Source organism: Dioscorea cayenensis, chromosome 3, assembly GCF_009730915.1.
Source record: "Dioscorea cayenensis subsp. rotundata cultivar TDr96_F1 chromosome 3, TDr96_F1_v2_PseudoChromosome.rev07_lg8_w22 25.fasta, whole genome shotgun sequence".
Classification (NCBI taxonomy): domain Eukaryota; kingdom Viridiplantae; phylum Streptophyta; class Magnoliopsida; order Dioscoreales; family Dioscoreaceae; genus Dioscorea; species Dioscorea cayenensis.
The window spans coordinates 18,840,042-18,863,789 of NC_052473.1; the positions used below are offsets into that span (position 1 = coordinate 18,840,042).

General features: G+C 37.4%; 3 protein-coding genes and 1 long non-coding RNA gene across 4 annotated transcripts; all 4 read right to left on the reverse strand.

Moving 5' to 3' along the window:
• Positions 1–1,025: 1,025 nt before the first annotated feature.
• Positions 1,026–4,876, reverse strand: LOC120256512. The gene is made up of 2 exons (XR_005535335.1): positions 4,484–4,876; positions 1,026–2,498 (listed from the first exon to the last, which is right to left on the reverse strand). It is a non-coding gene; the product is annotated as an uncharacterized LOC120256512 (long non-coding RNA).
• A 4,791-nt stretch (positions 4,877–9,667) lies between these two features.
• LOC120283836 (probable LRR receptor-like serine/threonine-protein kinase At4g31250) lies at positions 9,668–12,451 on the reverse strand. Its single transcript, XM_039290595.1, is given in 5 exon segments — positions 9,668–10,503; positions 10,505–10,704; positions 10,846–11,511; positions 11,599–11,935; positions 11,937–12,451. Coding segments are annotated over 5 exon segments (2,205 nt in total). The 5' UTR covers positions 12,372–12,451; the 3' UTR covers positions 9,668–9,936.
• Positions 12,452–14,012: 1,561 nt separating this feature from the next.
• On the reverse strand, positions 14,013–17,225 carry LOC120283841 (probable serine/threonine-protein kinase PBL17). The gene is made up of 6 exons (XM_039290608.1): positions 16,877–17,225; positions 16,064–16,413; positions 15,359–15,494; positions 15,064–15,200; positions 14,738–14,861; positions 14,013–14,637 (listed from the first exon to the last, which is right to left on the reverse strand). Exons 1-6 carry the CDS (start codon positions 16,941–16,943, stop codon positions 14,177–14,179), a joined length of 1,275 nt encoding a protein of 424 aa, XP_039146542.1. The 5' UTR covers positions 16,944–17,225; the 3' UTR covers positions 14,013–14,176.
• A 1,068-nt stretch (positions 17,226–18,293) lies between these two features.
• Positions 18,294–21,748, reverse strand: LOC120251414. Its single transcript, XM_039259936.1, is given in 7 exon segments — positions 18,294–18,996; positions 19,537–19,647; positions 19,649–19,734; positions 20,267–20,348; positions 20,574–20,834; positions 21,031–21,175; positions 21,428–21,748. Coding segments are annotated over 7 exon segments (1,242 nt in total). The 5' UTR covers positions 21,661–21,748; the 3' UTR covers positions 18,294–18,672.
• Between the last annotated feature and the right edge of the window lie 2,000 nt (positions 21,749–23,748).

Below are 23,748 nucleotides of genomic sequence, written 5' to 3' on the forward strand. Positions count from 1 at the left end.
GGGCCGTTGTTCGACTTTAGCACTGGGCCTTAATAGGCTGAGATTGGGCCGTTGTTGGGCTTTGATACTGGGCCATAATGGGCTGAGGTTGGGCCGTTGTTGGGCTTTAAGATTGGGCTGTAATGGGCTGAGATTGTGCCGTTGTTGGGCCTTGGTACTGGACCGTTAATGGGCCGTTGTTGGGCTGTTACTGGGCCGTTAATTGGCTATTACTGGGCCGTTAATGGGCCGTTGTTGGGCTGTTAATGGGCCGCTGTTGGGCTGTTATTGGGGCTGTTGGCTTTTGTGGACCGTTAATGGGCTTTTGTTTTTGGGCCGTTATTGGGCTTTGATAATGTCCCGTTGATTTGTTTAGTGGGCCGTTATTGGGCTGGTATTGGGCCGTTGTTGCTACTGGGCGTGATGGGCTGATTCTGGGCCGCCGTTGGGCTTTTGTATTGGGCCGCAATTGCTATGGGCTTATTTAGGCCGTTGTTGGGACTTACTGTTGGGCTCGGTATTGGGCCGTTGATGAGCTCTGATATTGGTCTGCTGTTGTGCGCTGTTACTGGGTGTCATTATGCTTTCTGCCGGACGGCCATTATTGGAACGTTATTGGGCTGCGATTGGGCCGTTACTGGCTGTCTTGGGGACATAGTGGGCTGGTACCAAGCCTTTGATATGCTTTTTATTAGGTTGCCACTCGTTGCCCACTTGCGGCTTTTTATTTGATCAACGTCACGATTTTATTTTATTTTATTTTTTCTTACTTTCAAAGAACTATTTTACAGACTCAGGTGGTTTTTATATTAGCAGAAGGTGATAGAAATTCATTTTTTAATTAGCAAGTAATTAATTAAACATTGAATCCATCATAAGAATAAAAAATTTGTTTGAGACTAGAGATTAGGATAAAAACAGTTTTTTTTTTCTTTTCACTGTCATTCTCTAGTGAGCTTCCCCTCATTGGTAAGAAAGTCGAATCTGGTTCAAATGCACATTCGATAGCCTCAAATAGCTGACATTCAAATTTTAAATACCAAAAGAAAACTCAAGAAAATCATCAGATCAACATATTCATATGCTAGTGCTACATTGCCATGAAAATTGGAATAGTACATTACCACACAACCATATAATCATCTTCCCATCGAAACTCCCCGTCTGCACATACACTCCCAAAAATGCTCCAGTGCCATATATACGTCATATTGACAACATTCTATCATACTCTTACAGATATTCCTGGCTTATTCCTAACATACCATCCACCAATTACTCTACACCCCGCAATTTTTGTAGTCACCAATAAGTTTGCTCTTATATATATATATATATATCATTGTGGATACTTAAATTCATTTTGGATCCCCGAAAAAATAAGTTTCCGTTCAGGAATTACTAAATATTTTTTAAATAGAGTTCAAAACTAATCACTCTGTTCCTAGTTTAGAAGCTAGCTACACCTCTTAGGTTTAAGAACCTTACTCTCGCTCCTTTCCTAGTTTAGAAACTATTTACAGACTCGTGGGTTCAAGAACCTTACCCTCACCTTCATATGAAATTATAACCCAGTCTACCTCTATCTTTGTAACCAATTCTTACCTCTTATCCTGCGTTGCAGATCTATTCTAACCATAACCTCTAGACAAACAAGCACAGTAGAAAAACATGTTCAATTATATTTGTACTCCATGCACAGATGCACAACACACAATGATGCATGAATGCAGGTCTGTCTGTAAGATTGGAAAAAAGAAAGCAATAATCCTCAAGGATGGATGAATGGATGGATGGAATTACATATAGATGAGCAGATGAGTGTGCCCTATGTGCTGTCCCCAGTAGTCATCTGGACACATACTCCGGAGATCAAGACCAGACAGCAATGCATGCATGAGATGTATGTATGCATCTAAGTGTTAGAAACTGTTGGGATACTTCAAGTTAGATGTAAGTAAGAATAAAAAAGCCAAGCTACATGATTAGATATGTGTGAATCCATACATGTTTGTGGTTATCTGGTATGTGAGATCGCATTTGCAGAATTGTTATCTAAATGAGATCAAAAGGCATTTGAACAACTGATCTTAGACCTTGTTTGCTCTTGCCGCATGGGGCTAACCATCTTACACCTTGATTAAGCCTCAAATATATTAAGGACTAAACTTTCTTACACCAATATTAAGCACTAATATATGAAGGAGTAAATTGTCTTGCACCTAGATTCAAATAGGCATGGGACTAAGCATCTTAAACCTAGATTCATAGGATGTGATTCAGACTAATGAGTAAAGATGCCTTAGATGCTAATCCTAAATGAGAGCAAGCATCGCAAAATTGAGATGACAATCAAATTATGTGCAGAAAAGAAAAAACAAAACTTACACTGTTCTCATTGGGAGGCAGAACACTGCAATGGATGAAAAACTTCAGCAGATGCCAAGCAATCGTGTGTGATATCCTCTTCTCCTAAACCTCTTAGATGCTCAGCCCATATCTCTATAAACCACTTTCATCTGCAGTTGTATAAAATAGTATTTTGCATGTAAAACTGCTCCCACAGATTGTAATATAGAAAATGAATTACGATATAATTCAAAGAGACAGAAGAACCAGCAAGTATCTGATCTTTAGTGTACTCAAAGAATAATTAGCACTTGTCACGAACACGAAATATAATTTAAAACATCATATAAAATTTCCAAAAGTCAGTAAAAATAGTGGGCAATTTCCGTTGTTTTCATTTCATACTATGGGTTGCAAGAGGTTATAAGCACTACCTAATATCTTTATTCAAGTTTAGTTAATAAACGTTCATTCCAGTCCCTAATCTTGATTGCATTCAATAGGTTCATGATGGCAAGCTATAAAGTAACCATATTCTACATACAAAAAGAGAGATCTAATTTTTCACACTCAGAAATTAAATGTGGGCAAAAGCACCAACCACTCATGCATTATTAATTAATTAATCAACACCAAAACTAAGAAAGTATTACACATTCAAATATACTAAAACCTTTAAAAAACATGCCAGCATTTGACATAATTGTCAATTCAACAAATTTAGAGGGGTTTACCTTTATTCATTGCTTAATAGTTTCCCCGAAAAAATAAAAATGGAAGAACCAATTATTAAACAAAGGATTTGGAAATCTCCGTAGTGTTATAGTTAAATAAGTTATTACCAAACCTTGTAATATTTTATAACTCAAAGCAATCAAGACTAATGTGTGTCCCACCATTCGCTAAAACAGATATTTACCAAACCTTGTATTTTTAAACTCAAAGCAAATAAAGACTAAATGTTTGTGTCACCATCAGCTGAATGAGATATCACCAAACCTAGTACTTTTCAACTCATAGCAATCAAGAATAGTGTTTGCGTCACGATTCACTAATTACGATACTACCAAACTTTTTTTTTTTTTCCGATTCAAAGAATCAAGACCAATGCTAGTGTTATCACTCAGAGTGAAAATTTAAGGATCCATAGCTTTGAAGATACTTCCAGACAGCCTGCTCATTCATATAAAAGACATTTGAGAAGCTCAATAAATCGCCATTAAACAATTTTTTGGATTATTCTGGGGCAAATGCAAAGTCTTATTCAAATTTGTAAAATAATATCCAATAAATAGTTTAAAGTAACTGAGCTTAAAATCACACTAAAAGAACATTTAATTGTTCATACTGAAATCAAATAAATGACTGCAACTATAACCAAATTTCACATCAAGATGTCAAAAAAATTCAGTGACAATGAAAGAAGTAATTTCAAGATATTGACTGATTCACCACAACATGTTTGGAAGCTGCAGTAAAACAAGACTGTCTACTAAAAAGCTCAATTATCAAACAATTCTACAAGATAATATCACAAAAGTGGAAACAAAATTGTCTAATGTTATATGTGCTGAGAGGCTGCATGTTATGTCTCCTAGTGCATTGTGCCAACCTTCAACAGTTGTAGCAGAATCTCTTTTAACTTCTATTTCAAGTTCTTTGTTTACCGCCAAATTGTTCTCTATTTTACTGTAGATCCTAATCTGCTTTTAATTTATTATTTTTTTATATAATTTTACTTTAATTTAAATAATTGAAGTTTAGGGTTTAGGGTGGTAACTCTTGCCAATTAAAAGGCAGAGGAATCAATTTTTTTTGGATTATTCTGGGACAAATGCAAAGTCTAGTAATTAAATCAGGAGTGATGACTACCTCTACATAAACACACAATGAAGAGAAAAAACCCTAAACCGTGGGAGATCACAGACTATCTTATCAAGAAACCCTAGAAAAAGTATGGAGGGATAGCTCGCAAAATCATGCTTCCAAACCATTTATTCATCAAGAACAAAAAGAAACCCTAGAGCATTATCCAAGAAAACCCTACAAAATTAGCACAAAAAAAAACCCTAGAAAAATAATTGGAAACCTTGAAAAAACTATCCCAAAATAGAAAGAAAGAAAACCGAGCAAAAGAATCGGAGGAGTAGCTCACAGCGGGGTAGGTCTTCGGTTCCGATCGGATCCTCAAGGTAGTTGTATCAGCGCATTCTTGTTGTCTCCCACACCACGTAATGCGGCCAGATCAGTGATCGAAAAAGGCCTCATACTCCGGCGAGATCTACATGCCTAGGTCTCCGATCGGGGTCTTAGGAGCCTTCGGACATCAGCAACGGGGTCGCGAACGCCCCACGGTTCCCTCCGTGGACTACTCCGCCATCGGAGGTCCCGGAGAGACGAGCCCTAAACACGAGAGAGAGAGAGAGAGAGAGATGAACTCAGACATACCCACGGCCGCCGAAGGGGTCATTTTGCACTTGAGTTCTTAGGCTTTGCTTGGCTGGGAGGGTTTGGAAGGGTTGAGGAGGGTTTATAAAGTAAGGGTTCTTTGAACCCATGCTTGGGGGAAGGGTTGAGGAGGGTTTATAAGGGTTTGTAAGGGTTTTGGGGGGTTGAAAACCTCTCCTTTCCCTCCATTCATCAACCCACCAAAATGGTGGGTTGGGGAGGGTTAAAATTTTTTTTTAACAATTTTGCCCTTATATAATTCTTATAATTACTAGTTTTGCCTTTTATATTAGGTTTTAGTCCATGTTAGCTTCCCTTTATATTATGTATTTGGGTGCTACAGTAATTTTATTATATTTGTCGATTTTTTTAAAAAAAAATTGATGAAATTTTATATTGGAATAACAAAGGCCAACCTAAAAATCTTGATTAGTTGTGCAACCACAAAATTAAAAATAATCTAAATGATTATGCTTTTAGCAATATAAGGGCATTTTGGTAATAATAACACAAAACCTTACTTTTCTTTTACTTCCAAAACCAAACACAAAATGATAGTAATCCCTTACTTTACTTTTCCCTCCCCCAAACAAAAGGGATGTATTCAACCCTTCCTTTTCCTTCCCTTCCTTTTCCATTACTTTTATGAACCCACCCCACACCCCATCCAAGCAAAGCCTTAGGATCAAGGGAATTCATATAAGGGGGTTTTCCCTATAACTATAATGACCAAACTAATTTTTTTATTTTTTTATTTTTTTTTAAGGAAACCCCCAAAAATTTTGAAAACATTTTTATTTATCCCAGGGTATTTTCGAAAAATGCGACAAAACCCTAGATCTTTTACAAAATCATCCTCATGTAATAAAATTTTTATCAGGCTGTTTTCCGGGAAAAAAATGACCAAATCACAGCAAAACCCATATTTGTTTAAAAATAATATTTATATTTACAAACGTGCTTCCTTAAACCATAGCTCACAGTTCTACCCAACTTTTAGAGAAAATACCCTGTATTTATTAAAACTATTTCTTCAAAAAATTTGCAAAATTTCATCGAACTTATAAAAAAAGTCTTGAAACCCTACCAAAGATATATATATATATATATATATATATATATAGTTTATAAAATGGACAAATTGTCAAGAGTTTGCTTGGGCTTTCTGAATATACCACGTGTGCTCACCAAAAGATTCAAATCCAAAACCTCATTTACAAACAAGTGACCTTGGTGCCAATAATATAAAACATAATTGGCTTCTTGTTATTTTTTAAGATAAGTTCCTCTCTATATTCTCTGCATGTGTCTCTGAATACACACTCAGAGTTAATGAAAATTCTTATTTTATGAGGAAATTTCAGTTCCTTACATTCCCATTTTGAAGTTTCATGACTTCAATTTTTGAAGGATGTTTTTTGTTATTGTGTAATAACATAGTGCAAAGATGTTTTTGATAGCAGACAGCCAACAACCTTGACTGCAGTGCTAACCATGAAAATCACGTTTAAGGATTTAGTTGTTTAATAAATTTTCTAAAATATACTTCCACTTCTACTTATAGTTATTGATTTGCTCCAGATATATGGGCAAACCATATGTTGATGTTTGAGTTGGGATGGGAATGAGGAAACCAATTACCCTATAAAAGCGGTGATTCATATTATTGGTTCTACTCATACTGCTTATATATTTATATATTCATAAATATATAACATCATATGTTTAATTTCAGATAAAATGCCTCTTAAATTTATTGAATGTAACTCATCCAAATGCAAAACAACATGAGTGTGGTCACAGATATTTTTCTGGCAAGTTGAAATTCTTGCATCTTTGCTGATGAGTTCTGGTTCCTTATTTTTCATGTTATGTGGCTCTCAAACCAGGAAACAGAATTTCTTTCTATAGACTTTCCTTACTGTATTAATTTCTTGCAAACAAACTATAAACTTCAAAGCACTGTCTCAAATTCTGAGTTCTGTTTGGAATTTCTGTATGATTAATTCTTATCTTCAAAACCATCAGTTTCTAATTTAGCATGGAAATACAGACTAAATAACACATCCATGCTTTATTTTTTCAGCACGTTAAACACCGAACAATCAAATCTTTGTATCATCAGAAGGTTCTTGTGAGATATTTTTACAATGACATAATTTACTGGAAATTCCACGAATACATCACATGATACATACCATGCTTTCAGAAAAGCAACTGAAAACTTAAAATTATAATGTGTGTATATATAGAAAGGCATACAAGCTTAGCAGTATCTATACATCAAAACATTCCAAGATGCATTTAAAGGAAGCAGTAGTGCATGGAATTGAACCATTAACTTGCACACACTAGTCCCAAACATTAGTCCCTAGACTCCCAAACAGACCATATATAAACTTCAACAAAAAAAGAAAAAAAGAAAAATACAAGCAAAATATAGACTAATAAGATTATGGATCTTAAGTAGACTGTTGTTGCATCTGTTATAAACTCATACTCATAGGACTTGTTGGAGCATCAACCTCTTCAATGGCAGATCTAATCATCTTCTCCATTTGATAACAGTCCATGCCATCAATCTACAGTCAAACCACAAATTTTAGCAGGCAAAAAAAGTCAATTCATCATCATGTGATTCAACATGATATAAGCAAATTGCAAAAATAAAATCTATCCACACGTTTGTTATCTTTTGCCACTTTTAACATTTTTTTCTCCTTTTTTTTTTCTCAATGGTTGTCAGTAATCCACATGAGGCCAGTAATTATGTCAATTTGTTCAATTGTTATCATGTTCATGTCCAGCTAGTTGAGACATTCAAAACCAGCTTTTGTTAACATCTTTTTTGTGTTCCAGTCTATACTTCAATTGTTTACCCCATTCCTGATTCAATTCTATCAGAATTCACTCCTGCAGCCAAAGAAATTCTTATTAACTCTGTCCTATTATCTGTTCCAGTCTATACTTTAATTGTTTACCCCATTCCTGATTCAATTCTATCAGAATTCACCAGAGCAGTAAGAAAATTCTTTTGGAATAGGAATGGTAATGAAAAGGGCATCCACAATGTGAGTTGGAATATTTTAACAGAAGGTAAGTTTGAGGGGGGTTTAGGTATCAAAAATCTTGCTCTAGCTAAACATTCCCTCATGTCTAAAAATATTTTCAAAGACCTAAACAATCATGATTGCTTATGGGTTGAAATTCTTCTTAACAAGTATGGGAAAATCAATTTTTGGCATGATTCTGCACCTGCCAGGTGCTCTTGGTTCTTTAGAGGTTTATGCAAATCTGCTGCTTTTATTAAACATCATTGCAAAATTAATAATGTAAACCCTATGAGCACTTCCCTCCTTTGGGATCCTTGGCTATATGAAATTCCAGTTGCTCTTAAGCCCACCTATCTTAATATGGATATTGACTTAGATCAAATGTCCTTTTCTGATATTGTTACTAATGATCAGTGGTTTGTTCAAGATTTTAATCGCATTTTTGGCATACATGTTGATTCCATGGTCAGGAATTTACCTTCTATTGATTGTGATTCTGATAATCATTGGATTTGGGTTCCTAATGCTTCTTGTGCCAAAGTTTCATCTGCTGTTTACCATACTTTGAACAAGCAATTAGCCAGTTCTGATATTTGGGCTGGTTGGACCATTGTTTGGAGCATTCCCGTGGCTCCTAGAATTAAACACTTCATTTGGTTATGTTTAAAAGGTCACTTATCCACATATGCATTTCTCAACAACATCCACATTGGCCCTGATAACCCTTGTGTTTTTTGTGGACTTCACAGTGAGACCATTGACCATTTGTTTTGTCAATGTGACAGAATTCAAGGGGTTTGGGAACAGATCATCAGCATGCTAAATACCCCCATATCTTTCTCTAATGGGTTTTCATCAGGCAATTGGGTTACTGAATACAGGCAATCTAAGCACATCCTTGCATTCATTGCAGCTTGTGCTTGGTTCATTTGGTTGTGTCGGTGTGATGCTATCTTTAGAAAATCTCGTCCCATTTACTCTAATATTGTTTCCAGGGTTGCTGCTCACGTTGATGAATTCTCTCGCTGTAATTCTCAGCTCGTGGGTAGAAAATTACTGTTGTGCAATTTTCTCCTCTGCTGACGATAATTTTCTATTTACTCATGCTGCTTCACATCAAACCCTCCAGGTAAGTTCAGTTGGATTTTTCTTTTCAAATGTTAATTACGAGATCTCTCTTGCAGGCTGTTCTTCTTGTCGATGCTCGGATGGATCCTCGGACGCGATTCTTGCTGTCGAAGTTGCTCCACACTGCGATGGACCTTCACATCCCTGTTAAACACATTTTTTGCGATCAACATGAAATCATTCAACTACTTCAATGTTCTGATCACATTACGTCCTGGCGATTTGAAGCGCAAGTTAACAATCTGAAGGTCCTGCTGGACATGAGTGGCCGCCCCCAGATTCACATCATCCCTTCCTGCTGTGGTTCTCCGGCAGCAAATTTAGCAACTCATGGATCACTACATCAGCACCTCAATCTTTTTTTGTTTGGAAAAGATTTACTTTTCTGGATCATGAAATCGTTGCGTAATTTCGGGTTTAGTTTCTAATCTGTGTTTTGATTTCCTAAGCTTAGTTATTTGTTCCTATTTCAGACTGTTTTTTATCTTCAATAAATAGCTTCTCTGTTGAGAGGTTCTTCCAAAAAAAAAAAACAACAACTTTTTTTGTGTTGCAGTGGCTTGTGTTGCTAATTATAATCTGAGTTATGATTGAGGAAAGAGAGAATTTTACACTGGTGTTAATTTTACAATGGCCTGGTGGTGAGATCGTTCATATTGTATTTTGAAGAAATATCAGTTTAAGTTAGTGTAGGTGCAGTTTATACATAGACATTTAATTTATAAAAGAATACATCTGAGCCAAAGGCACTGATCACACTGTGGTTTATGCCATTTAATTTGTTGTGTTGGTTGACAAAGAAACTTGAAAGAAGTAGAGCAGAGGGAGTCCAATTGCATGAACTAAATAAAAAAAGAAAGTAGGACAAAAAAAAAATTCACACATACAAATATTTCAATTTCGACATCCTTAAAAAATCTCTACCGGTGGTGTCTAATCACACTGTTCTCAGGATCTTCCCAAAGGTTTCATTTCATTTCTAGTGTTTGGCAGAGAAAGAGAAATCTTCATCTGTCATAGCCCTGGAGGAATAGTAGGTGTCACCAGTGTCACTAGCATAGGACGAGTAATCCTCATTACTATTATTATTATTATTATTATTATTATTATTATTATTATTATGTTTATGATTGTTGTTGTAGTTGCTGTTGTCTCCTCTCACATGAACACTCACTCTCTCCCTCAACTGTTCAATCTTCTCAACTGCTTCACTGAGATCCCACCTTCTCTCCACATTACGTTCACAGCAACCCAACCCAATCTGCAACAACTTCAGCATATCTCCCTCACTGCTCATCGTCCCTTTCATCTGACTATCAAACACTTCTCCCGTCCACTCCTCCCTCACCACCGAGTTCACCCACCGCACCAGTTCAGTATCACTTCTCCCTTGCCGCATGTAATCCCCTGGTGACTTACCGGTCAGCACCTCCAGTATCAGTATCCCCAAGCTCCATACATCACTTCTCTTTGACGGTCTTCCAAACTGCTCACACTCTGGTGACTTGAACGCCACCATTACTTGTGAAGCATGAGATTGGTTTAGTCATCAGAGCAAGGCCGTAGTCAGTCAAGAGTGGCTCGAAGGTTGCATCGAGCAACACATTGGAAGACTTCAAGTGGCCATGAGGTGTGTTCATGTCCAGCATCTCGTCATAGAGGTATGCAAGGCCTCTTGCCACCCCCTTTACTATCTTCAGACGTGTTGCCCAGTCCAGTAACATGCCACTGTGGGATTCATTGTTGTCTGGTTTCACAACAACAACGACAACAACAACAACAACAACAACAAGTAGTAGAAGTCATTTATTAATTATAAAATGGAAACGAATCAAGCAATATTAGGATCAGCAGCAAAAAGAGAGAGAGAATAATAATGATAAATTACCATGAAGCAGAGCAGCCAAGCTGCCATTGGGAATGAAATCAGTGACAAGGAGCTTCTCCTCCTTCCTGTAGTAGTAGGCCACATATGGGAGAAGGTTGGGGTGTGACAGCCTCCCCAGCCTCCTCATGTGCTCGTGGAACTCCTCCCTGCCAACCTTGTTCATCTCCTTGAACCTTTTCACCACCATGGAAGGCCCAGTCATCAGGACTGCCTTGTATGATGACCCAAAGCTCCCACCACCGAGTATCTCTGCCGAAGCCTTGAGAAGATCTTGCAGCTCAAATGTTTCTCTGTCTTCCTTCACAAACACCAGCCTTCCCTGTTCAAATTCCTGTGCTGCTGCTGTTGTTGTTGTTGCTGTTGCAGAAGCTGCTGCAATGGCCTTTTTCTTTCCATGCTGATTACGATTAACATGGTTGTTGTCATCTGTGCCTTGAGCTCCTGCTACTTTCACAACCTCCCCTGTTTTGGGATGTGCAGGAGCTCTTTCCAGTTGATTCTTTTTGTCTCGCTGCCGCCTGCGGTATAACCCCACAAGGATAACGCCAGTGATTACTAGCACGACACCAATGCCAATCAAGGTGGCTGAAAGAACCAGAGGCATCGAAACCTTTTTAGATGCCTTGCAAGGGACTCCGAGTGGTGACCCGCACAGATCTTTGTTCCCTGCATCTCAATAAATTAAAATTTCATCATCATCATCATCAATATTTGAAGATATATATATATATATATATATATATAGTAGATTACCTGCAAACAAAGTGGCATTCAGCCTACTGAGCCCAGCTGGAATCTGGCCATCAAGATTGTTGAAAGACATATTGACTAGCTCCAAACCTCGCTGCTGCAAGTCCGGTATCTGACCGGTGAACTGATTGCAGTCCAACCTCAGCTCCACAAGCCTCTGCAGTCCAGTAAGCGAAGAGGGTATCGGCCCGGTGAAGCCATTTGACGACAAGTACACCCTCCTCAGAGCCCCTACAGCTTTGAACGCGCCATCTGGGATTGAACCGTTTAGCTTGTTCATGGGCAGGTAAATGGATCTCAAGCTCCCCAACTGTCCCAAGTCTGGCATGCTACCTCCGAAAGCTGTTATTTCTGAAACTCAATGTACGCAACCCTTGCAAGTTTCCTAGTTCACTGAAGTTCAAACTCCCAGAAAGGCTCATGTTCTCCAGCTGCAGACCAAGGACTGCACCACTTCCACAGATTACACCAGTCCAGTTGGCTTTGTTTCCTATGCATGGGCTTGACCTCTCAATCCAGTTTTGCAGCATGCCATTACTATCTGTTATTGTCGCTTTGAATTTCAAAAGTGTGTCTTGATCTGTTGTTGCCTGTGATACATACATCGACAACAGTAGGATGATAAGGAGGATGGCAATGCGGAGGAGCTTCTTCATCAGGTGGTCTGAGAGGTTTTGCAAATGGTTTGTGAGGTTTGGAAAGGAGATGTTTTTAACTATGGGAGATGGATGACTAGTGACAGATGGAGGAATGAATAAGACTGACGGAGTCTGCATTAGTGCATTGTAATGTTTGTGCTCACCCGTCTCTTGGTTTATCTGAGCACTCTCAGGCTTGTTTCTCTGTTGTTTTGTTGTGATTTGAAGATTGTTTTGGTTTTCTTGGATTTACCTGATTGATTTATTGATTGATTGGTATTTCTTGGCTATAAAACACTTGGCATTCCTGTGTTCATTGCCGTCCCTTGTCTAATTTCTTGATTTAAATTAGCGTTTTATGCTATCTTATATTAAAATGATTATTAGATCACATCAATCTTTATGATTTTTTTTAAGCCATTGTTTATGAGAATGATTTTTTTTTTTTGTTGGTTATTTCTCTTTGTTGTCGCTGTTGTTGTCATGTCATGCTGCTGATTGTAAAGCTTGAATATTTCTTTGGGCAAATTGAGAATATTATTTAGTTTGGAGAGATTGATTACATCGCCTCAGCCTTGGATGCCAACTTTGTTAACAACTCAATTTATGTCAGGGTTTTCTAGGTTAGAAGTGACTTCGTTCCAACGTATAAATAAAGCAAAAAAATTATTATTTCATTTTGTTGTCAAGGAGATGAACCAATCCAAAAGTATGTTTGGCTTCAGCGAAAATAAAGCAAAAGAAAAGACGAGTCGGCAATGGTGATAAGAATGGAAAAGATTATTATTATTATTTAGTAATGGGTTGCTTTTATCTTCATTCTTTCATTTACTCTTGAGATCATCGCATACAAATTACAATTTACAATCAATCTTAATAATAATAATAATAATAATAATAATAATAATAATAATAATACAAATAAATAAAAAGAGGAAACGGATCCACACATGGTTTTCCTTAATTTTTTTATTTTTTTTATAATGCTCAAAAATTTATAGAAGCAAGAATGGTAAGGTTAACCGAAAAAATCCTGGAGGCCACGGCCGGCGAAGACACGGTCGGAGAGCTCGGCGAGAAGGGCATTCACAGTGAGAAGCGCGACGCTGGAACCAGCGATTACGGCCAGGACCACACCAGTTGTCCCCAGAACCTTCCCGAAAGCCGGCCACTCGATCTGCTTCACCTCCTCCACCACACCTCCCTAGTAGATCTCCCCGCTCCTCTCTCTCCCTCCTCGCCGCCATCACCTCCTTTAACTCTGCCACGCTCGAGCTCTGATCTTTCCCCTCTTCAGCTGGAGGACCGTTCTCTTCCCTTCCCTTTTCTCCATCCTCTTCCAGGGACTCGGTGGCGCCAGCGCCGTTCTCCGGAGCGGAGGAGCGAGGAACGATGACGCGGAGGGGCCGGAGAGGAGGTAGCGAGGTGAAGGGGAACGTGACGCACAGGGGACGGTGAGAAGAGGGAAAACACCGCGGCGGCGTCGATGGAGAGGTGAATGAAGGTAGGAGGCGAACCAAGGAGACAACCGCCATGCTTATGCTCTGCTCTGCTTCTGCTCTCTCTCTCAGGTTAAGTGATCGGGACCGTCCAAAGAAAACCCTTTACTTTGGATCATTGATGGATGATAAGGGTGTACGCGCATAATTAAAAATATAAAATAAATAAAATGTGTTAACTCTAATGAAATAAACAGATATTTGAGATGTCAAAAAAATAAGATAGAAACCATAAGTAGATTGTTTACACTTCACAATGAATGAATTAGCATGTAAAATGTGTATTAACCTCTTACACCTTACGTTTTTTTTATGTATTAACCTCTTACATCCATGTTTTATTTATTAGTACTATGCTCGTTGTTGCGGCTGCTGCTATGTGCTAGTGGATCAGATCCATCAGATCCCACTGAGATTATTTTAAACTCGCTGTCCAGAGCTGGCTCACTCTTTGCTTCTACCGTTTGGGGCCGCCTTGTTTCTTTTCATGTCATTCTCTGCACCAGCACCAGCACCAGCACCAGCAGCGGGGCTGGCTTCATAAAGGGTCACTGCTCCACCAGAACTGTGCACCAAGATATCATCATCGCCATCATTGTGCATGTCGTTGAAGGGATCAAGAATCCTAACTACTTCGCTCATTGTAGGCCTGCCTTTGGGATTATGACTCAAGCATTGGTATGCTAAGTTGGCCACCATCTGCATTCTTTTGTTTGAGAACTGGCCTTCCATTCTCGGATCGGTTATCCTTAGCAGCTTGTTTGGCCTTATCAGTAGTGGCCGAGCCCATTCAACTAAGTTATGTTCTCGGCTTGGCCTGCTCTTATCAGTCGCTTTTCTTCCTATCAGCATCTCTAGCAGCACCACTCCAAAACCATAGACATCGCTCATTGCAGTTAGATGCCCTGCAAGATCAACTCAAACACAAACAATGTTGATTCATCATCATTCATTCTCCATGCATTCGCATGATTTGTTGATTGTTGCTTATAGCAGCAGACTCACCGGTCGCCACATACTCAGGTGCTGCATAGCCTAAGGTTCCCATGACTCGAGTAGAAACATGGGTTTGATCTCCGATAGGACCCTCCTTTGCAAGGCCAAAATCTGAAAGCTTCGCATTATATTCCTGCTTGGAAAGGCTTGTAACCATTAGCATGTATGCTTCATGTATATGTGTAGATCACTACTTATATGCATGATGATTTCTCTATGACTATAATACTCAAGGACTACATTGCATTTACTTTTTCTTCTTAACAACAATTAAAAAAAAAAAAAACTGTTACTGATAGGAAAAAACTGTGTTGCATGAAGAGATAGATACACACGGCATCCAGCAGAATATTTGATGTCTTGAAGTCACGATAGATAATTGGTCTTTCAGCTCCATGAAGACAAGCAAGACCTTTTGCAGCTCCCAGGGCAATCTTCATACGTGTAAGCCATGGCATTGTGAGACATACCCCTGGTGGCAGACAAACTTAGATAATAAACAGGCAGGCTAATAAAAGATATACATACCATTTGGCCTCATTTGAAATCAGTGACAGGCTGATGCATAAATATCAGTTTTAGAAGATCTCAGGTAGGGAATACTTTTTTAATATAAATTGATCATCTTACTTCGGAAAAGATGCTTTTCTAGGCTTCCACAAGCCATGTACTCATAAACCAGCAGCCTGTGTTCATCTTCACAGCAGAAGCCAATAAGCTTGACAAGATTTGGATGACTAAACTGCCCAAGATAATTTACTTCAGCCTGCAAAGTAAAGAAGAAATATAACTAACTAGTACATGTCGGTTTCAGAATGAGTACGAACATGCTTCACTATTTAAAACCAATCTACGACATCTGCAAGTAATTTGGTAAAGGAGCATGAGAAGTTCTTTGAGTATATCATCATCAAAGTAGCGACAAATTTTATCACAGGAAGCAGTGATCAACTAGTGTTCTAGACTGCATAAATAAACTTTATTGGCTAGACTTCAGACTACATTCCAAGAGGACCAGGGTTTGTTGAGCCTCCAAAAAGGATACTGGAAGTCTAAGTTCACAAGAAGAAGATATCATGAAGTCCTTCACATATTTACCCTCACGCTAAGAAAAAATTTGGCCATGTCCTCATCATCCAAAGGTGCACGATAGAAGAAGTAACCTCACAACTTAAAGTGTTCATTCATCAATTTTTAAAATTCACAGAACATGCTACACATCATACTCAGTAAACATCAGAAATAAAATACACATATAATAATTAAACAAAGGCAAATCAATAGCCAGAAATGTGGCTCATAAAATGTATTAAAGCCCGGGCAATAGAAGCTTACCAGCCATTCTCTGTCTCCCTGGAAGCCCTCCGGATCAAGCACTTTAACCGCAACTTCAGTGGACTTGAAACCTGGCCTGACATTGTTATCAATAACACCCTTATAAACAACCCCAAAGCCACCCTCTCCAAGAATCAGATCTGGCCTGAAATTCTTAGTGGCTAGTCTCAACTCATTGTAGGTGAATGTATGGACATCCCCATAACCATTAACCAGCTTTAGCTCTTCCACACCTTTGGGAGATGCCGGCACAATGACAGTGGTTTTTGCCTCAGAATTGTCTATCTTTACTTTGGCAAGCAGAGGAGGAGGAGGTAGAGTTTCAACAGGTTTTTCAATTCCAACTTTAACTGAAAGAAACCAACACAATTAAAGAAAATTTAGGATTTCGCTATGATATCAGGTCATGGAAATAGGATAACTCTCTGCTGCTATAATTGTGAATGGAGATCAAATGTTACTGATTCTCAAGAGTCCCATTACATCATATCAGTGAAAACAGCATGCATTATAAATTTTAGTATTAACTCTACATGTGATTTCAAATGAATTAATAACCAAAGCCATCAAATCACACAAGTATGAGTGATTCATTGAGCAAGGGATTCAGTCTTTCAGATTCAGAAAGCACAAAGGATCCACATCAAAGAAGAGGGACAAAAAGAAGATAAATTGCCATTTGTTTGTACAGAACATTGCATTCATTATGAATAAATAATGGATCAATTAAACAGCAAGCATTCATACTGACATCATCCAACAATACAGCATTTTGCAATTAGAGAATTCACACAGAGATAGGTTGTAGAATACCAGGAGTAGTCTCGAAATTCTCGTTCGAATAGCCGCACAACTGATTGAGAGAGAAGCAATTCCCCATGAAGCAGCAGCAATGCAATGCCTCAATTCGCAGCCCTCCGTCCCTCCATCACGAAGATATCCGAACCCTCGGAGAAGATCCGACAGCTGTGGGAAGGGGCGAGAGGGAGAGATAGAGAGCTCAGATTCAATCCCGTTCCGCTGCCGGGACCGCACCCCCGGTGCTCTCGCCGGAGAAGACGACCTCTCGGTCACCAGAAGAGATTTTCAAAGAAAACGATGGGACTTGGGTTTTATTTTTATTTTTTGTTTTTTGTTTTCGTTTTTTATTTTTTTTATTTTTATTTTTATTTTTTTTAGGGCGGAAAATTATATTGGTTTGAGTCGTTTGACGGGAGAAGAGCCGCATGAAGCGCGGCGCCAGAGAGAGCACACACCTTCGAATCGTGTCTTCCGTTCTGCCCCCGCTAATCAACATAAACTACGAAACTGCCCTTCTCATACACCCGCTTTGACACGGGTTTGGTGCCCGGTCGGAGGGTAACACTACATCTACATCTACATCTACATCTACATGAGCTTGATGCAGAGTCGCATCCTCGCCTTTTACTTATATTTGTTTATTTATACATTCATTTTTATTTATTTTTATTTTTATTTTTTAATAAACATTTAATATAAATGTAAAGACATAACAACTTCAATTTCTTTTTCTCAGAAGCTAGGAAAAATAAATTGGCCATTTTATTTGGTCAAGATGTCAGGAATAAAGAAAGCGATCGAGCACATATTTATCATTTAAAAAAACAACAAAATTAATATGTAATTTATAGATCAAATTGACACCTGAGCCCAAAGCACCAAGATAAACATTTAGATGATGTTTGTTTACAAAATTTGGATTGAGAATGTGATGAGAATCTACTAACGCATTTGGTATTTGAGAGCTGAGAATGTGAGTATGAATCTCATAAAGAATGAGATGAGAGGAGCATCTTCGATAAAATATTCATCCCATTTTCATAAAAAATGCCTAATCCGAATCATAAAATGTCCATTTTACTCCTGACATTAAATGTTTTCCCATCCAAATTTTGTCCTTCTTTCCTTTAACTTTTGGTCATTCAACAAAACAATAATAATAATAATAAATAATAATAATAAATAATTAAATTAAATATAAAATAATAAAAATAACAATATAACATAGTAGAAAAAACAACATTTCTCACGTATTTTAAAATGATAACAATAATAATAAAGATTAATTGTAAAATTAATAATAAAAAATAAAAAAAATAAATTATAACAATAATGATAACATATTACAAATAAAATAATTTTATTAACTAATATATTTATTTATTTAATATTCAATCAATAAGGACATAAAAACATTTCCCACATATTTCTTCTTTTTACTTTTCTCATTCCCAATGAATTACTCTCCCATACCCTCCAACCAAACACAGTTTTTTTTCTATTCCTAATCCATTCCCCTTTATTCTCATTTTTAACTAATTCCTCCTCAATTCCATTCTTTTACAAACAAACAGTGCACTTCGCAATGAATCATATACTTCAACTCAACTTTATCATGCAGATGAAACTGACCGGAAATGGCGCACCCTTGGCTTTTTACACCAATGATCCTTCCAGTTCCAGGATCCATTCTTCCATTAGTAATGATGACTAGTTTCCCTTTTGAAAATGTAAGACAATAATTACACAAGGAACAGTAAGATTTACCTTGTCACAAGCAAAATATTAAAGTAATATTAGGTAGCTGATCAACCATGTAACGCTGGAGCTGGTGCTGGGACAACCTGGCCTTTCATGAGCTGCTTCAATACGACAGCCATGGCAACCTGGGTGCCTAGTGTGGACCGCCCACGAGACAAGCAAACAATGCCACCAATTAGGAGCAGCCTGTTAACCCACTTCTTCAAAGGCTTTCCTTTGTGGTCTGATGTTGATGTTGATGTTGATGTATGGGATGATTTGCATTTCTCTGGATTGGACGGCCTTCCATTGTAGTTTGATGTTGATGCATTGGACAGTTGCCGTCTCTCTGGGTTCTCAATCTCAGTTTCATTCTGCAGTTCCGGTGGTACCTGGAAATATTTCAAAAGATTAGGCAGATAGCATTTAGCAGCAATATATATATATATATATATATATAAAGATTTCATCACAAGCATGAGATTTAGCGGGTCTCCTCCATTCACTTGTCACTCTCATTTTTTGGCTCTGTTTTACAAGGGGCCCTTCATCGAAAGCAGATGCACAAGTAACCAAGTACAGGTTTGTGGATAATGTCAGGCCTAATTCTGCTGGCACAATGTCCATTCAACATAAAATTCCCACGAAAATCCACCACCATAACTTAACGGATAATTCATATGATAGAATATATATATTTGATAAAAGTGGATAAACCACAAACTTAATAATAAAGAAAAATAGAATATATACATTTAAAATGTGCGAGCAAGAAAACTAAGTATAATTAGTTATTAAAAATAGATCTGTGCTAAATATTATCAAGTTCATGAATTGCTTCAGAAATGCACCGCATTGCAGCTTGCTACTCACAAGTACTTACCAACAGACCTCCTGTTTATTCATAGTTTTTAATAAAGAGAAGAACTGACCTTTTTAATAATCTTCAGAAGAGTAGAAACTGAGGAAGACTGCCTCCGATTTCGGGAAGAATATTCATGAAGCGCATTGCTCATCTTACAGACATAACTCCATATACCCTTTTGAGAAAACCAGCTTTGCCATCTCTGTGTTCATGCCAGCGTCTTCCTGGTGCACCACTGTGACCTCACATGCATCCCTACCAGGGACTGCACCCAAATCAACTAATCATTAGAATTAATCAGGAAATGGAAAAAAAAAATAAGGACAATATTATTGCACATGACGAGATGAGGGTCACTCTAAATCTATGAAGAATTTATACAGATCAAGCACTTAACTAACTCCATTTCGTCCCCATTATCTTTAGATGAAGTGGGACACTCACAATATGCATTAAGATCCGTGAGCAAAGCTCAGGTTGTATGTATTGCAGAAATGTCTAAATGTCTCTTGAACCCATTGGATGTAAACAAAAAAGCATTTAGTATTTATATTTTCATTCGGCAGCCTAATGATCATGCAACCAAGAACCTGTGGAAATAAACTCACACTAGTTTAGCAACCTCACTGTTCACAGGCTTAATGACGGACACTTGGAATGCATGTTTTATGATAGGAATCAGGATTCCAATATTAAAATCATCTCAAGCAACATGAGCAGAACATTTGCCAGATTGCAGAAAACATCTAAATGTGATGATGGAACAAAATGATCCTCAAAGGGACAAGTTTGCTCACCTTTCTTGATACGCCAACCAGATATGAAGCTTCGCACTCGGACAAACTTCTTTTGCTGTGGTGCAAGAGGGTGGTCGCAATCCTACCATGATTATTAGAGGAAGAGCATCTCAAATCAATCACGTAGGCATTAAGTTAAGTTTTTGCTTCTATATGCTAAAGAAACTATCAAAATATCATTAGTGGAAACATGTTTCAGTTGTGCACTTGAATTAAGACAAAGATATTACCACATCAAAACAAAAAAGTATGAACTTGGATGCTCGCGCAAAGTGCAGCAATGAGTCAAGCAAGAAACTGCACCTACCTTTATAAGACAATAGAAGGTCTTGTCATCACCTTCCCACACACGCCATGCTAGCACATACTCTCTTGCTGTTAGGAATGGAAACTTTTTGAGGGTCAGGCCAATTTCTGTGCCACTAGTTTCATCGACCTCTAATTGCTTGTGCTCAATCACAGTCTTGTCCCATTCTTTCCTGTATTCATTGTCCATGTAGAAATCCCTTAACAAGTCTGTGGAACATTTCTCAAATCTTGTGACACTAAGGTATTTCAGAGGACCATCCTGGTCAGTATGGATACAAGCATTAGGTATACATCCTAAAACTAACAATACACAGAGGTTAATCATAAGAGAAACCTCAGATACGATCTTTCTTCTTCTTATTATTATTATTTATTTATTTATTTATTTTGTTTTTAATATACAATAAAGATAGTAATTGGTATAGGCGTATGTATAGCATTAGAAAGAACAGTACCTTAGGTCTGCAGGACTTGGCCATGTAGGATACATGACCATTCTTTTTCTCTATAACATCCTCCCATCTCTCCTCGTCATTAAGCTTCCCTTCCAAACCACTTATTAAGTCTCTTAAATCACCCTCAGTTATGAACTTTGATATCCTGCACAATCCATCAACTTTTATGACTCTTTGACTTAGATTAGTTCGCACATAAATTTATATAAACAGTGAATTGGATCACAATTCATCCACATCAACAGGGACAAAGGACAATTCCAGTAGCAAATACATTCAATTATCAGCAGAGGGCAAAAAGGGGAAAAAAAATTTTTTTCAATTTCAAGCGACTAGTAGCAAATTAACAATTTTAAGAATCGAAAAGAAAAAAAAGGAATAAGCATCCGAATCAAACCCTGATGAAGAATTCGCTTTTGGCGAAGGACGATGGACCATGGGATATTGGGGGATTGCAGAGAGATGGCAGCGGCGGCGAAGGGCGTAGAAGGATCTGAAGAAATGGTAGGCGAAGAGGAAGAGGACAACGAGCACGGTGGCCCATCCTCCAGCCTCCTTCTCCAGCCAGAATTCTCCCGATGTTCCCGTTCCCGCCAAATAGTGGGAGAGAAAGCTGAGCTCGAACGCCATCAACGAACGAACGAACCAGAGAAAAAAAGAAGAAACGAACAGAAAGAGCCAATACCTAACAGTGTGTATAGATCCCTCGCAGACCCCAGTCGTTGGACCTTGGAAGAAAGTCAGTGCCTTTTAACTTTATTTATTTATTTATTTATTTATTTATCTACTTCTTTATTTTTTCAAATTTTTATATAAATAATAATGATACAAATACAATACAATACTATGTTATATATAAATAATGACACAATTTTTTTTTTTTATATATATAAATATGATCAGGTACGTGTGTCAGGAATGGCACATATGAAATGTTGAGCTCTACAAGATCCGGTGCCAATAAATAACACAATTATTAACGTGACACAATAATATGGTACAAGAGATTTAAAAAATATTGGTCCTATCTTTCACCATCCATATCATCACGAACTTTGCTATCATCTAAAATTTTTAGAAAAAATAAAATTTGAAATATAAAATTAATAACTTTACAAAAAATTTTCTGTTAGATTAATTTATTAATATAAAAGAAATACTGTATAGAGTATCTCATTAAAACAATTGTTAGTCCATTGATACCTTATTAAAATAATGAGTGGATAGTTTAGGGATTAAAACCAGTTAGTTTAGTACGGTGTAATATTGTATAAACAAAGTTTAAAACTCGGTCGGCTTTGTTATAATTAATAATAATTTGTTAATGATATTTTTTTAAAAAAATGAGATTTGACATCAAATTTGTATGATAAATATTTTATTTATTTAAAAAAAGAATAAAATGACATCGGATTCATATGATGATGATCAATCAAGCTGCAAGCTGATGATGAAATATGAATCATGCAGAGAATTAATAATGTAGACAATGGAATATATGATTGGAATGCAATGCAATGTGGAATTGATCTGATTTTTGGCAGCATGATGCGTGAGTACTGAGCAGAGTAAAATAAGAGAGACACATTGCATAAATAAAGTTTTTTTTTTATTTATTTTTTTTAAAAAAAGGGATCAACACTGCGCATAAATAAAGTTTGATCACTACTACTACTACTACAGTCTACCACAGTACTAGTGCAAGTACAATATAGCATTGTTCTCTTTGTGCAAGAGTGACATATGAGCGTGTGTGTTCAGTGTTGATTTAAGTTTCAGAATCTGATTACTTTTGTCTTTGGTGCTTCTGCTAAGACTGCTATAGTCTTCACAGTGTGATGAAAGCAGCGAGTTCTATGAGCTCACTTTTTCTTTCCAAACAAAATCTCTGAACACCGTACTAGTATTTTAACTGCTTTTTTCTATTATGTGAATCCTCGTTTTCTGTACCTATTGTCTGGGTCTGGGTGTGCAGCTGCAGCTGCAGGAAAAAGGAAACATTGTTTACAATTACATCACTGATAAATGATAATCCATATCTGCAGCTGCAGGGGATCCGAAGATATGCATCAGTATGAAGAATCATCCCTCCCTTTTTCTTTTTTTTCTCTTCTGCTTTACCTGTTACTCTTGTAACAACACTGGTCACTGGGGTTGTCTTTTTATGTATGTATAATGTATGTACTGAATGTGTGTTGCAGAGATACAGTGAGGAGATGCCATCAATTCGGTGTTTCTTCTTCAAGCTCAAATCATTCCTCTCTTTTCCTTTATTAGAAAGATTTAACCACATTTATCAAGTAAAAGAGTAAAATTGCAAGAGCTCCAGAATTTTTTTTTTAAACTTACAGCAGGTCATTGGGAATGACCTCGAAAATTTTAAAAAAATAAAAAAAATGGTCATATAAAAAAAATTAGCTTCTTCGTGTTTCTATAAAATGCAACTTAGGGTTTCTGGGATCTCTCAAGCCGATAGAGACGGGATCCTAAAGAGATAATTGATCATTGGGGCTTTTATTATTTCATTGATGGACCGAGCTTTAATTCATCCTCAGAGATGTCTTTTTTCTAGAGAAATATATTACGTCTTGTTGTTGTTTTAAGTTATATTATTTTGCCAAACATTGTTAGAGGAGTGTACATGGTTTGGAATATATATATATATATATAAGTAGATAAGAAGAAGGAAATGTTTATCTTCTTGTTCATTTATGTAAA

Excerpts from the sequence above, each read along its gene's own strand:
- LOC120283841 (XM_039290608.1), bottom strand. The coding sequence starts at position 16,943 with ATGGGGAATTGCTTCTCTCTCAATCAGTTGTGCGGCTATTCGAACGAG. Across the intron at positions 16,414-16,876 it reads GAATTTCGAGACTACTCCTG|TTAAAGTTGGAATTGAAAAA; the intron begins GTATTCTACAAC and ends GGTTTCTTTCAG. Across the intron at positions 14,862-15,063 it reads CAAATATTCTGCTGGATGCC|GAATATAATGCGAAGCTTTC; the intron begins GTGTGTATCTAT and ends CTTTCCAAGCAG.